General features: G+C 39.4%; 1 protein-coding gene across 5 annotated transcripts; it reads left to right on the top strand.

The window, feature by feature from the left end:
- Window positions 1-798: 798 nt before the first annotated feature.
- Window positions 799-8,895, top strand: lca5 (lebercilin LCA5). Of its 5 annotated transcripts, none has more exons than XM_079341152.1 (9): window positions 799-1,174; window positions 1,570-1,678; window positions 2,756-3,157; window positions 3,497-3,741; window positions 4,116-4,421; window positions 4,733-4,870; window positions 4,984-5,080; window positions 5,188-5,324; window positions 6,110-8,895. In XM_079341152.1, the coding sequence occupies exons 3-9, from the start codon at window positions 2,764-2,766 to the stop codon at window positions 7,169-7,171; spliced, it is 2,379 nt and encodes a 792-aa protein (XP_079197278.1). In that variant the 5' UTR covers window positions 799-1,174; window positions 1,570-1,678; window positions 2,756-2,763; the 3' UTR covers window positions 7,172-8,895. The 5 variants fall into 5 exon arrangements, with proteins under 5 accessions (XP_079197278.1, XP_079197281.1, XP_079197280.1 ...); XM_079341155.1 differs by having other exon boundaries at window positions 2,742-3,157; window positions 3,500-3,741; window positions 6,113-8,895; XM_079341154.1 differs by having other exon boundaries at window positions 2,742-3,157; window positions 3,500-3,741.
- Window positions 8,896-12,546: the final 3,651 nt, after the last annotated feature.

Here is a 12,546-nt window from a genome sequence, read left to right as displayed (position 1 = left end):
CCACATTTCTAAACCAAGGACAATGAATTATCTTTATTAAAGGCCGGCAAAGTTATGAGTAATACGTTTTTATTTTGAAAAAATAAACATGTCTTTCTGTGGTGACGTTCAGTAGCTTGAAACAGGTAACCTCAAACATTTTCAGATCAGGTAGCTGCAAAATATAATAAGAAATAAAATTGATTATATGACAATATAATCAATTTTAATAATATATAAACAATGAGTGCATATATATATATATATATATATATATATATATATATATAATGCGTATTATTTTTCAATATAAATAGGCAGTTTACTGTCACTTAGCAGCATATCTTCATTATTGTTTGATGAATGTGTGGAATCAGTTTTAGTTGCAATGAAAATTATAGTCCTGAAACATTTATCTTTTAGCTCCATATGAAGATGGAAATGCAGATAGGTGTATTATATCATAAAAATGGCCTAATTAGAGGTATATAGCCTCCTTTTGCTCATCATTTAGTACTGCTGTGAATACAATTATTGTCAATTCGTGTATGTATGGGCTTAAAAAAAACAAAAACCTTTTTTTATATGAATTGCTCAGCGTTGAAAATAATAAACTATGCCTTATGGCCAGAAATGACTTGTTAGTCATTTTTTTCTGATTAAACACCATTAACTTAACATTTCAACACGTTTTTATTTATTTATTTATTTCATTTATTATTGTATTTATTAATAGATTTTACATTTACACTTTTTGAAAAGTATTTTTTCATAAACTGTGTAGCATGTACTACAGCGCCCCTCTGGTGGTGGAGTGGAGCTGCAGAAAGAGCGTGAGATGTGGTTGCCATGGTACAGCGTCAGCGGTGTAGTTTTAGAAAACCTCAAGGCGTGGACAAAATAGAATCTGGACGCCCTTAACTGATCTGCGTTGGTTTTTTAAAAGATGTATAGCGACAGGATAACGCAATTTAAATATTAAAAGTTGCTTCTGTTCCCCTAAATGGACGTAGGGCCATGTCGGTGCATATCAAACGATAGCATACTGAGCTTAAGTTCATGCTAGCTTGTGTGCTAGTAGCTTAAGCTAACAGTAGCCGACTAAGTCTGAACCAGAAGCTGCTATTTCTACAAAACGTAGGATCTATAGGACAACGTAGCAAGACGTTGTGGAGTGAAGGCAGGAATCGGACAGGTTAGTGCCAACAGACCACGATGGGTTACGTTGACACACAGCCCCACCTGTTGATTCTGGGATTGTGTTGCTATGTTAGCATAATAAACTGTCATCCATAAGTCAGTCCGTCCATCACCGTTAGCTGTACGCCTCTCGAAGGCTAACATATGCTTATGTAAGTACACTGATGTGCTTTTTGGGACACTATCTGCGCTATTGTTGGCAAAAAAATGATTGTGTGTATGTGGCTATGGCAAACCACACTATGACGTGGCTCGTTCTGCATTTTGCTGTTTTGACTTTGCTGGTTGTCTCCGAACAATACATCTGTCAACAACAGACGGTTCATTGTAATCCAACCTGTTCGTGTCACATAGAGCAGTAATGTAGGCCTTGATTTTCTTTACATATAGAGCTTCCGACCTGACAGTAATAAGATTTAGTGGAGACTCCAGAAACACGAGACACGACGTAGAAGAAGATATGAAGGATGGTGACAGCACAAATCATGTAGATGTGATGGTGAGTGAAAAGATTATTATTCTTTATATTCTGTAGTATGAAGTTTTTTCATGTACGTTTTAATGTATGGTGAAAATGAATTTATTAAAGATTTATTAAAGATAATCCTTTATTTGTCCACTGTTGGGAAATTCAAGTGTTGCAGCTGTAAAGGAGATGAAGAAAGCATGCACAAGAGTGTAAATAAAAAAGAATAGTTTATATAAAATAAAATATACTATTACTATTGACTAGTAAGTATAATGTAATAAATACATTTTTTAGGCATAAACAATCATAATAATCATATAATAACAATAATTGACTGATATTTTGACCTTAATGAGAATAAAAGAACAGCCTCACGATTGTGTTTACTCGTGTATATTCCTGGTCATGATTATGCGTTAGAGACAATAATACTGTGTAAGTCTGCATGTGCAAACCTTTTCAACTACAGAAACACTTGGTTTTCAGATCACTTCTCATCAGGTTCGCTCAGTTAATCGTGACGCTGCTGTGTATTCTCGTGTTGCCACAGAAACATGTTCATCAAGTGCTATTGTCAGGGCGGATTAAAGGACCAGATGACTACTTGACATTTGCATGCCACTAACTATTCTTATTCAGTGTCATTCTTAGAATAAATAAACAATACATGTTTTATATGACACTGATTCTACAACCAGCAGAGCAGAAACATAGTTATTTTTCTTTATTCTGTTTAGATCTGTATGCATATCTCATTGCAATGAGGATGATTATGTGTCAGTTGTTTTTAAGTCATAAGTGCAGATTACTGTTTAACAGCAGTGGGGCAGATTGGTGATATCATTTAGCTCCATGGAAAATTCCATCTCAAGTGTGTTGTTGCTTAGTGACCAAAATACACAAAACGGATGATGTGAGAAAAACCAGTCGTCCTTGCCTTTGCTCACTGTTTTTGAGTTATAAGAATTTTCATCTTGTATTTCCTGCACAGCTATGCCTTTGTTATATTTGACTCGAGACTCTAAGATAAACTTTATGTGATTCAAAGTCTCACGTTTCTTTTCTCAATTTCTTGTTTGAATATTCATCATAGAATTCCTAATCCAGGTGACAAGATGGAATCAGAAAACAAAACAGACTCGTATGAAGACAACAGAAATGTCAACCAAAGTCGCCAGTCGATCCTGAGTACGAAGAAATATTCCCCAGAATCAACCCCCCAAAAACACCAAAAAAACTCGGGAGAGAATCACCAGGATAAGGAAGACAAACATGACAGTGTGGAAAGTCGATCCAAAACCAGAACCTGGCGTTCAGATCCGGATCGGGATGAGATGTCAGACAGAGGAGGACAAAGGAGTAGTCGGTCCTTTTACTCCGAGGACTATGAGAATGACTCTCGTTCAGATGGCTCGCTCTCATCGTACTCCCGGTCCCGGACTCCATCCCCTGCTCATCAAAGAGGTGTGAGGGCAAAGAGGATTACTGGCAGCCATCTCTACAAGACGGGTATGTAGAGCAGGAAAACTTATCGATTGTGGACTGATGAATCCTGATCAAATGTGCTTTACTGTCCAGGTGATGGCAGTGTTAGGCTGTTTTTGTAACAAGCAGATGTACAAACAGATTGACAAATCTGTTTTTAAAAAGCAGAAAAATGTACCTACTGAAGTGATCTTTTAATATGAGCGATATCTTAACAACAAGCTTATTATGTCATGAGTAAGGTTTGATTTTCAGCAGACTAGTTTATACTCACCACTAATGTTCTTCACCACATGTTGCAGTGTTGACCTGTTGAACAGTGTGTTGATGTTTTCTGTACTTCTTGTTTATCTCTTTGTCTAGCAGCTGGCGTGCCTCGCCGGGGTGTGTCTCGCCCACTGCGCCTAGGTGGTCAGCCTCTGACCCAGCAGCATCGCAGGGGAGTGCGTTCACAAAGCAAGGAGTCGACACTACCTAAAGACCTGGACCTGGTGACCAAGAGGATGCTTTCAGCCCGCCTTTTAAAGATCAATGACTTGCGCAACTCGCTAGCTGAGCTTCAACAGCGAACTGACGAGCTGCAGAAGGAGAATCGAACCCTCAGACAGGTAGAGCTGATCCTGAAGTTAAGCTTGGGGTGGACACAGGAATGGGATAAAGTCTTCACTGAACAAAAACAGATTTTAGTCGTCAATACTGATACTTAAAGGACATATACGTGAATCTTTGAAGAATTAATTGAGAAGGGTCTAGCTGCAGCCGCAGTCGCTACAAGCCACGCCCCCTACAAACCACGCCCCCTATCGGTCCCCTCTGATCCAATCCAATCTAATCTAACCCTAACCCATTGGATGGGCGTGGTTTGTACTGCACCCACATTATTGAATTATTATCCTCATAATCTATTACTTTCTTTTAATTTCTTGTAATGAACACGTGTGGCATTCTAAACTTTTGAATTGTTCTTTTTCGGGGGCTGCAGCTTCAGGTGCGCCAAGAGAAAGCCCTGCAGCGCTACGACGACACGGAAAGTGAGATCTCGCAGCTGCTGTCACGCCACTCCAACGAGACTCACGTCCTCCGGGAGCGGCTCAGGCGGACCCAGGAGCGGGAGCGAGCGGTCGAGCGGCGGTTGAAGGACAGCGAGGAGCAGCTGCAAAGGAGCCACGCGACCATTGCAAAACTGAAGAAGCTGGTCAACCAGCGAGAGCTCGGAGCCAGAGACGAGCTGAGCCGCAAGCTAGAAGAAGAGAAGACTCGTGCCCAAGAGGCAGAACGAAAGATAAAAGTACACTTATTTGACATTTTATTTAGAGTTAGATTTGTTGAGAATTAAGCACTTCTATTTGATCTGATTTAACTATAGTTTTAGGTTTTCTTTGCTTGAGATATAGCTTACAGATTTGTCAACTTGGCTGCAGGTTGTTGGTGTCAGGGTACGCTATTGCTTGATAAACAGCGTCACTACTTATTTAAAAACACGCTTATTCTCATACAATTTATACAAAGTTGTACGAATAAATATGTTTCAATCTTCAGACTAGGTTTCCTTTTAGACCTGTTTCAGGAAACTTTGATTGATGGTGTGTGTGTTTTAAGGAGCTGGAGCGTAGCATGGAGCTGAGTAACGGCAGTTTCCAGAGGCAGCTGGCTGCAGAGAGAAAGAAGACCATCAGTGCCCAGGAAGACATCGGGACTTTGCAAGAGGAGCTCGAGCGTTTGACTAACAAACTTAAGGTCTGTTTCCTAAAAAAACAATCAAAACATAGCACTCTTTATGTTCAAGCATAACACAATCTGAGCGCTCATGGTACGCCATTTTAATAATGATTTTTATTTTTATTAACCAGGAGAAGGAGAGAGAACTAGACACTAGGAACATCTATGCAAACCGCATGGTGAAACCCTCACTAAAGAAAGATATGGAGAATGGCTCAAAACGGAAAGGTAAAGTCTTATAGTCTCATTTATTTTTTCTATCAGTCATCGATTAAAGAGCGGTTTGGAGTAGGAGTGGCCTTATGACTCTGCTTTTGTTTCAAACGTTTTAAAAGCACCTAGCAGGAACAGCAGCAAGGTGGCGCAGGCTAGAGACAGGTCGTCCAGTCTGGATTTCCCCACACCTCCCCCTGCGTTCACTGAGGCCAACGAGTGCAGCGAACAAGCACCTGATGACTACATATCCCTCAAGGTAAAGTGACCCTACATCACTTCAAGCGGAATTCTTGATTATTATTATTTTTTAAATCTGGGCCCTTTAGTCACATTTAAAGACAAAAAAAAAAGAAAAGAAAAGAAGAGCTTTCAAATGTATCGATGAGAAAGCTTCCAGCAGCACCGTTTTCAACAGGCTGTAATAGCTCCATTGGATCTTGAAGCCAAGAACAGACTTATTGTTATTCTAAGAGTCTGGCAACAATACAGAAGGGATTCATACAGAGATATACTTTTTTTCCCCTGCAAACAGGAAACAACCTAAACCCTGGAAGCAGTGGTAGGTAACGTTTCAGTTTTGTGACGTTAAAGTGATGTTTTTGTTCATGGAGTCCGGTGGCTTTGAAGAGGGCAATGGAGTGGCTGTCTTTGGTATAGAAATGTGATCTTACTCTTTTCTTTACGACAACAAAAAAAACGAACAGCTTTTCCACTGTAGCATCCCCCTTTGTCTTGTTTATGTATTAACATATCAATATCAGCCGATCAGTTGTGCACACAACAATAAAAAGGCTTTCAGTGCACATGCTTGGATCAGATGTGTTTGCCTCCAAGGATTGCATTGTATACATTATAACCTGTTTTGCTGCTGCCTTTGACTTGATTGAGAAGAGTTTGTATCATTAAGTCATTCAAACGTTAAAAATGTGTGAAAAATACAGCTCAGGTTTAAAATACGGGGATTCCCTTTAGCCAAAATGTCCACACTTCATCATCTGTTAATTGCTCTTATGCCTCTTCCGCTAAATCAATTTATGTCAGCAGGAGCTTGGCAGTGTGGACAGACGGGCAGAAACAGAAGATCATCAAAGTGGTGAACAGCAGAAGGCGAGAGACGTAGGAAAAGAAAGAGACCAGGAGAAGGAGAGAAAGGAGAAACGGCAACTCAACCAGGAGGTAAACGGGCCTGAGGTGAAGTCAGAGAGACTCACAAGAGGGTGGGGAAAAGAAAAAGAGGAGGACGACAGAACAGAGAACTTCCCGGTTAGCGAGAAGGAAGACAGCATCAGGAAGCACGGCCATGTCCAGGAAAAGGTGGACAGATGGAACCACGAGGCTCTGGCCAGTCGGCAAGCGGAAGAAGAAGTGCGGCGCAAAAAAGAAATGCTGCTGGCTAAGATGCATGAAATAGACCGCTCCATAAAAGGAGCCCAGGACGCCATGTTCTCCACCTCTGAATCCAATAGGGGTACCAGTGAACATTCCTCTCCTCATCCTCCTGAAAAGAGGAGCAGTAACTCGTCCATCTTCCAACTTACAGATCCTGATGAGCGTGCTGGAAGCAGGGAAGGAGGAAGGAGAAGATCAGTCGTAGAGGGTGGAGTGGTCACAACAGGAATTGGGAGGAGAGCGCTACGACTCCAAAACTCGGGCGACGACTTAGCATTCGGAAGCTACGCACCTTCTTTTGGAAATCCAGCTTCCAGAGGTTCCTCAGGTTTCCCTCCACCTCCTCCTGCAGAAGAAAGAGACTCCGCATTAGAAGCAATCGGTGTTTTCAGTCTCAGAGGGGTGGACGCCGAGAAGGAGACTGAAAAAGGCATCAGTAGGGATAGAAAGTCTAGCCTGATGCAACAGCTGTTTGGTGCCCTGGCAACACCTGTAGGTGACAGAGTGAGCCCCCCAAATAAAATGGATGTGCTCAGCAGTCCTCCTGCAGCCAATGGGGTGCGTTCAAGAAGGGAAGGACTGTTCAGCTTCAGCTCAGGGTCACCCACTCCTCCAGCCTCCTCTCTGAACACAATACATGTGGCAGAGAGCAGACCTGCAATACGTGCCATCAGCTCCTTTAATGAAGACGACATAGAGGAACTGACCTTATAGGATAAGTGAATTATACTTGATGTCGTCAGTCTCATAGCAGGCCATCGCATCAATCAGTCAGTAACAAAGTCAAGACAGCATGAGGTGTTTTTAAGCTCTCAAAGAGTCACAAACGTTCTTCAGAACATTATAAATGGAAGGAAACAGATGCAATAAAAATAAAAAAAATAAAAAGTATAGGATAGTTTATAGTTTGATGCTAGGTGGAATATTACCTGAGACTGTGGCTTTTATTAGTGACAAATGGCAGGACATTCCTCAGGTGGTATTCCAGTTATTGTGTTAAATCACAGGTGTCAAACTCCAGTCCTCGAGGGTCGGCTTCCTCAGACTTTTAGATGTCTCCCTGCTCTAACACACCTGCTTTAAACCAATGTGTTGTCATCAAGCGCTGCAGAAGCCTGATAACGAGTCACTCATTGGATTCAGCTGCGTCCGAGCAGGGAGACATCTAACATCTAACAGTCTGAGGAAGCCGGCCCTCCAGGACTGGAGTTTGACACTCCTGAATCATTTAACAGTTAAATGATCATCAGACCAAAGGAAGGCTAGCAGAGCCTTAACACAACAACCAGCAAGAAACCAAACTAAGCAACAAAAGTCACATTGAAACAGGTGTCATCACATTCTAAATCCCATTTCTCTGAGATTCACGATTAACCACTTTTTCATACAGCATTTAACGCACAACTAGCATGACATCTCTGTTATTGTTGGTTAGTTTCAGATTCTCTAATTCAATGAATCACAAAACAATGCCACAATCACAATGTGTTTAAACTGCTTGCTGAATGTCTGACACTTAAATACGAGTTGTGGAGAGTACCATTTCACATATCCTGAGTACTGTTGTATTATGGTTATTTATAAAACCCCACTAGATTTCAAAGGGACAAATTGTACTTTTTTTGCCCATCACTTTTTGTGAAACTTTTACAGCATTAGACGTGTGAATGTTAACCACACCAATCAATAACTTTTGGCAGTTAAATATCTTATTGTGATATTGGTCTCTATACAGTGAGCATTTTTCACTTTTAATATAATTTGTTATAGTTGTGTGTTCCTTTTTTTAAAGTAATATTTAAATGCAAGACCTGTATTTGTTTTTAGAGCACTGTTTTGTTGCTTTAACCAAACCAAGTCCAAGCAACTTTTGTTATTAAAAAAATAACTAATTTCTGTATATAGCCTATATAAAAAAAGAAATGCCTGAGTTTAGCTGGTACTGTTTTAATGTTCCATATAAAAATTGCATTTACATCATGAACACCCGTTGAATGCCCAGTAAAAAATATTAATGGAAAATAAATAAAGTAAATGTTCCGTCTGAGCGACTTAGGACAATCAGTGCTAAAACAAACCACTAGGGGCTGCAAAAAGAGTGAACTATTGCAGCTTTTCTATTTCAGTCCCTGTTTATGTTGGGCACACGTTGAGTCGTTATAGACTTCAATCACGTTATAAAAGTTGCATTAAATGAAACCCCTAGTAGGCTAATGATAATGCATTGGTCAGGAAAAAAAAAGTCGTACTTTTTCAGATTTTTATGTTTGAAGAGCTCTTTGTATTTATTCTAGTATATTATTGTAACATTATTGACAGACTGTGTGATGTTAATTAGTCAGCTGGCTGCTTGTGTTTGAAACGTTTTCCACATTTTGTTCTTTTAGACTTAATGTTTTGTTGTTTTTGTTGGATGAAATAAATTATCGCTTTTGTTATCTATGGCGCACTTGCATTATTATTCATGCGGCGGGAAGATAGAGATTCCTGGGGCGTCTCCAAGCAACCACAACCTGACGCAGAGACTCCCCGCCCCTCCTCCGGTGGCTTCCTGCTCAAAAACAAGTGGACAGTGGAGCTGTTTGGGGACGATTTAAGAAGAGGGAGAGGTAGTGGGCTCGCGATGGTGTTCACAGATGCTGCTGCTGCTTGGATTCAGGGTGGTTGACTACAAGTTGGACTGCTGCAGAAAAGTCTCACAAGGTAAATGAGCCGCACGCATTTTGAAATGACGCCAGTTTAAACGTAACACCTTGCTGCATGACAGCAGAGGAGCAAGAGGAACTTAATGTCTACTCACGTGCTGGAGACATCAATTATTGCGCGTGACATCAACTCTGCCCTTTATGTTTATACTGGTGCAGAAATTGTGCTTTTGTTGTGAAGAGAACAAGGGGAAAGACAACTAAGTTAGCTGCATGAACAAATGATTAGAAACTATGAATTAAGACAACTTGAACACAACTTTGGTATATTTTAATGTCAATGTTAATGTTAGAATACGTAAAGTAATAAACCAGATATTTGTAGGAAAGACTGAATTGTGATTATAACTGTATTATTACGCAATCATTATGTTGTGCTCCTTTTGTAAAGTTTTCTTTCTTCAAATATGGTAGTGTAATGTCTGCTAAAAGTTAACCCAACCTACGTGCATTCAAAATGATATTTCAGCTTGTATTTTACAAACATAGAAGACGCCTATTTAACTGTATGTGTAAAATCATTAAATGCATGTGAATGTCAATCCTGATGGCAGACACGGTGTTGTTGGTTTATCTAATCCCCTCTAAATAGGCTCTTTATGTAATGTGTTCCTCTTTCTGAAAATGCAGCCTGGAAAACGAAACCTCTTCATCCTGCAGTCTGTGGTTAGGCTGAAGAATGTATTGAACCAACAGCTGTTTCATTAGGTTTCTGTTGCCATAACAAGGTAGTCCAATCTACCAGGATAATTGGACGTTTTCCTATATCAATAGTGTTTGTGTCAGGCCCCTTAACCTTTGAAGACACTTCAGATCCTTTTGATGACTTGTGTATTATTTATATTCTTGCCCATAATACTGTTAATAATATTACTGTTTATTTTTAAACAGTTATTCCAGTGGTTTAACGTGTACCATCTTTAAATGGAAATGACTCAAAGGTGGGTTATGTTATAGATTGAAGAGATACATGCTCAAGCCTGATTAGTTTCCCTGAAGCTATGTTTGTTATGCAGACATGACTTTATGTCCCAGAGGAGAGCCAGACTTCATAAGTCAGACCAGGTTTTGGCATTTCATAGTCTAACACCACAAAATCAAATCTGTTGGTGTGGCAGCACTGAAACTCAAGTCTCCTGCCTAGAGGAATGTTCTGTTGAGATGCTCGGTGGTTTAGACAAGTTTGAAAATTCAAATAGTCAGTGAATATTTTTGTTTTACCGACAAAATACTTCTTAGTGTTTTTATTTACTTAATAAAAAAAATGAAATCCACAAATGTATCCTGCAGATCTATCTGAAAAAAATGGCAGGGTTCACCAGAAATGCCTCTTTAATGATGAAACAGCCAACAAGAGGCTGGTTTGGTCTTGATGATTTTTAAACTTTTTGTTTGGACGGTAACACCTTGTAAATGTGTATTATATGCGTTAATGCAATTCTCCTAAAAGTTCCTCTTCACCTCTTGGTGCTACTGTTTCTATACACAATTTAAATCACTTCTTTACTCTAAGTACAGGGTCTTCACGGTCTTCACAAAGTCGTTAAAAATGCATGTGCCATGGATTTTTTCTCCTCCTGTATCGGTCTTCTGTGACGATGTGGTCCCTAGAGATACACTGATTCCTTTTAAGAATAAGTAGAGGATTCATTCCACTTTTTTCCTAATTCAGCTCGTATGCACAGTCAGCGCAGAGGTCTTTTTGTACCTTGCATTGCAGCCAAACCTATCATTAAATACAAGGGCAAATACTTCTCTGCTGGCCTGCTGTGCCCATTATGGAATAAATGAGCACTAACCACTTACTGCAGGAAGACTTTTGTAAGAGGATGCTGGAACAGCCCTTTTTTTTTGCTGCTCCTGGTATGAGTGCGTGCTACATCATTAAAGACATGTTTAAGGTTCACATGGTGACTTGGTCTTTATGAAGGGGATTAAAAAAGATAAAGATTAGGATGCTGTCTAATGTCGTTTAACTACAATTGTGTTTGAATTTGCAATAGGATAATAAATTAATTAATTTAGTCCAGATATATAAACAACTTTAAAAACGTTTGGATGGATACCTTAACATTTTCCTAAAACACCTCAAATGAAATGAAATCACTTAGAACCTGCTTAATGACACTATTAATAGAATGAGCTTTTGCTTCTTTAGCTTTAGCGTTTTTGTCAAATTAAAATATGCTACACTAAATAAAGTTCCCGACCTGCTGAGTTCGTCTTTGAGTAGTTTAGCATTCAGATGTTAGCATTGAGCTTGACGCAGTTAGCAACATTCTTCTTGTTTGTGTAAGAAATGTGTACATATCTAATAAGGAACATTTTATCATGACAATAATATAGGCATGATCTGATTCATTATTCTTTTTAGAAATGTGTTTAATCTTTACTGAATGAATGTTGGCGTTTAGAGAAAACATCACTCAACCAGAACTTTAAGAGAAAGTTTGTTAGCTAGCATACTAAATTAAATACTGAGCGACTTTGTTTTCATTCATTCGGCTCCAAGGAGAAACATATTGCACGTCTATATTATCTTTGTAAAATTATGTATGGTTAAAAGTGTCATTATACTTATTATTATTATCATTACTTATTATGAATATGATCAATTAAAGTATGGAACATTTTATTTTATTTTAAAAAATACATCTCTTATGAGTAGGCTGAGCAATTAGAAGTAGGTATACGCAACTGTTAGTTAGCGAGCACACTAAACTAAGATGGGGCCTGTAGTTGTGTTAATTGTGAGTATGTTAGCGTTCATCCCAAAGCAGACTTCGAACATTCTCGGGTTGTGTGTTTGCTCAAAAATATGTAACCAGTTGTGTTGAGGATTCATAAAAAACAAGTCAAAGATGTTTTTGTCCCATTCTGTGTCTTGCTGTGAAAGAGCAAACCTATCTGCCAATCATTTAAGACTGCCAGTAAGAGCAATAAGCCCTGAGGACATGAGGTGGGAAAATTCTGATTCATTGACAGTCCCTGTCGTTGTTTCTATGGTAACAGTTTATTCCTGCTAAATTAAAATCCTGGAGATGTTTCCTCAGTGTGCTGATACTTCATTATTTGATATGACAGAAACCACAGTGTACTGTAAATCTTAATCAGTGTACAGAATAAACTCGTGTGCACAAACTCACCGTTCATTATTACTGTTTAATCTGACCTGTCATTAAAGCTGAAACCATCGTGCCAAATTAGACGTGTCACATTGCTGTCAGATGTCGCGTAACCTTTAGATCTTGTCATTTAGGAAAGGGTTGCCAGTGGTCACTAAATCTATCATGCTTTCCTTCTTCTCTCCTCTGCAGTTCTTAAGAAACTCTTCCTTCAAAACATCAGTGGACCCTTTATAATCCTTTGAAGATCAACGTCCCT

This window comes from Symphodus melops (genome assembly GCF_947650265.1).
Source record: "Symphodus melops genome assembly, chromosome: 1".
Taxonomy (NCBI): domain Eukaryota; kingdom Metazoa; phylum Chordata; class Actinopteri; order Labriformes; family Labridae; genus Symphodus; species Symphodus melops.
Note: the sequence above shows the minus strand (reverse complement) of the source record. Positions and strands in the feature narration are given on the sequence as shown.

Bases quoted from the DNA above. Each gene is read 5' to 3' on its own strand.
- lca5 (XM_079341152.1), top strand. From the start codon at position 2,764: ATGGAATCAGAAAACAAAACAGACTCGTATGAAGACAACAGAAATGTC. The intron at 4,422-4,732 runs GTACACTTATTT...GTGTGTTTTAAG, and splicing joins AGGCAGAACGAAAGATAAAA to GAGCTGGAGCGTAGCATGGA. The intron at 5,081-5,187 runs GTAAAGTCTTAT...ACGTTTTAAAAG, and splicing joins GAATGGCTCAAAACGGAAAG to CACCTAGCAGGAACAGCAGC.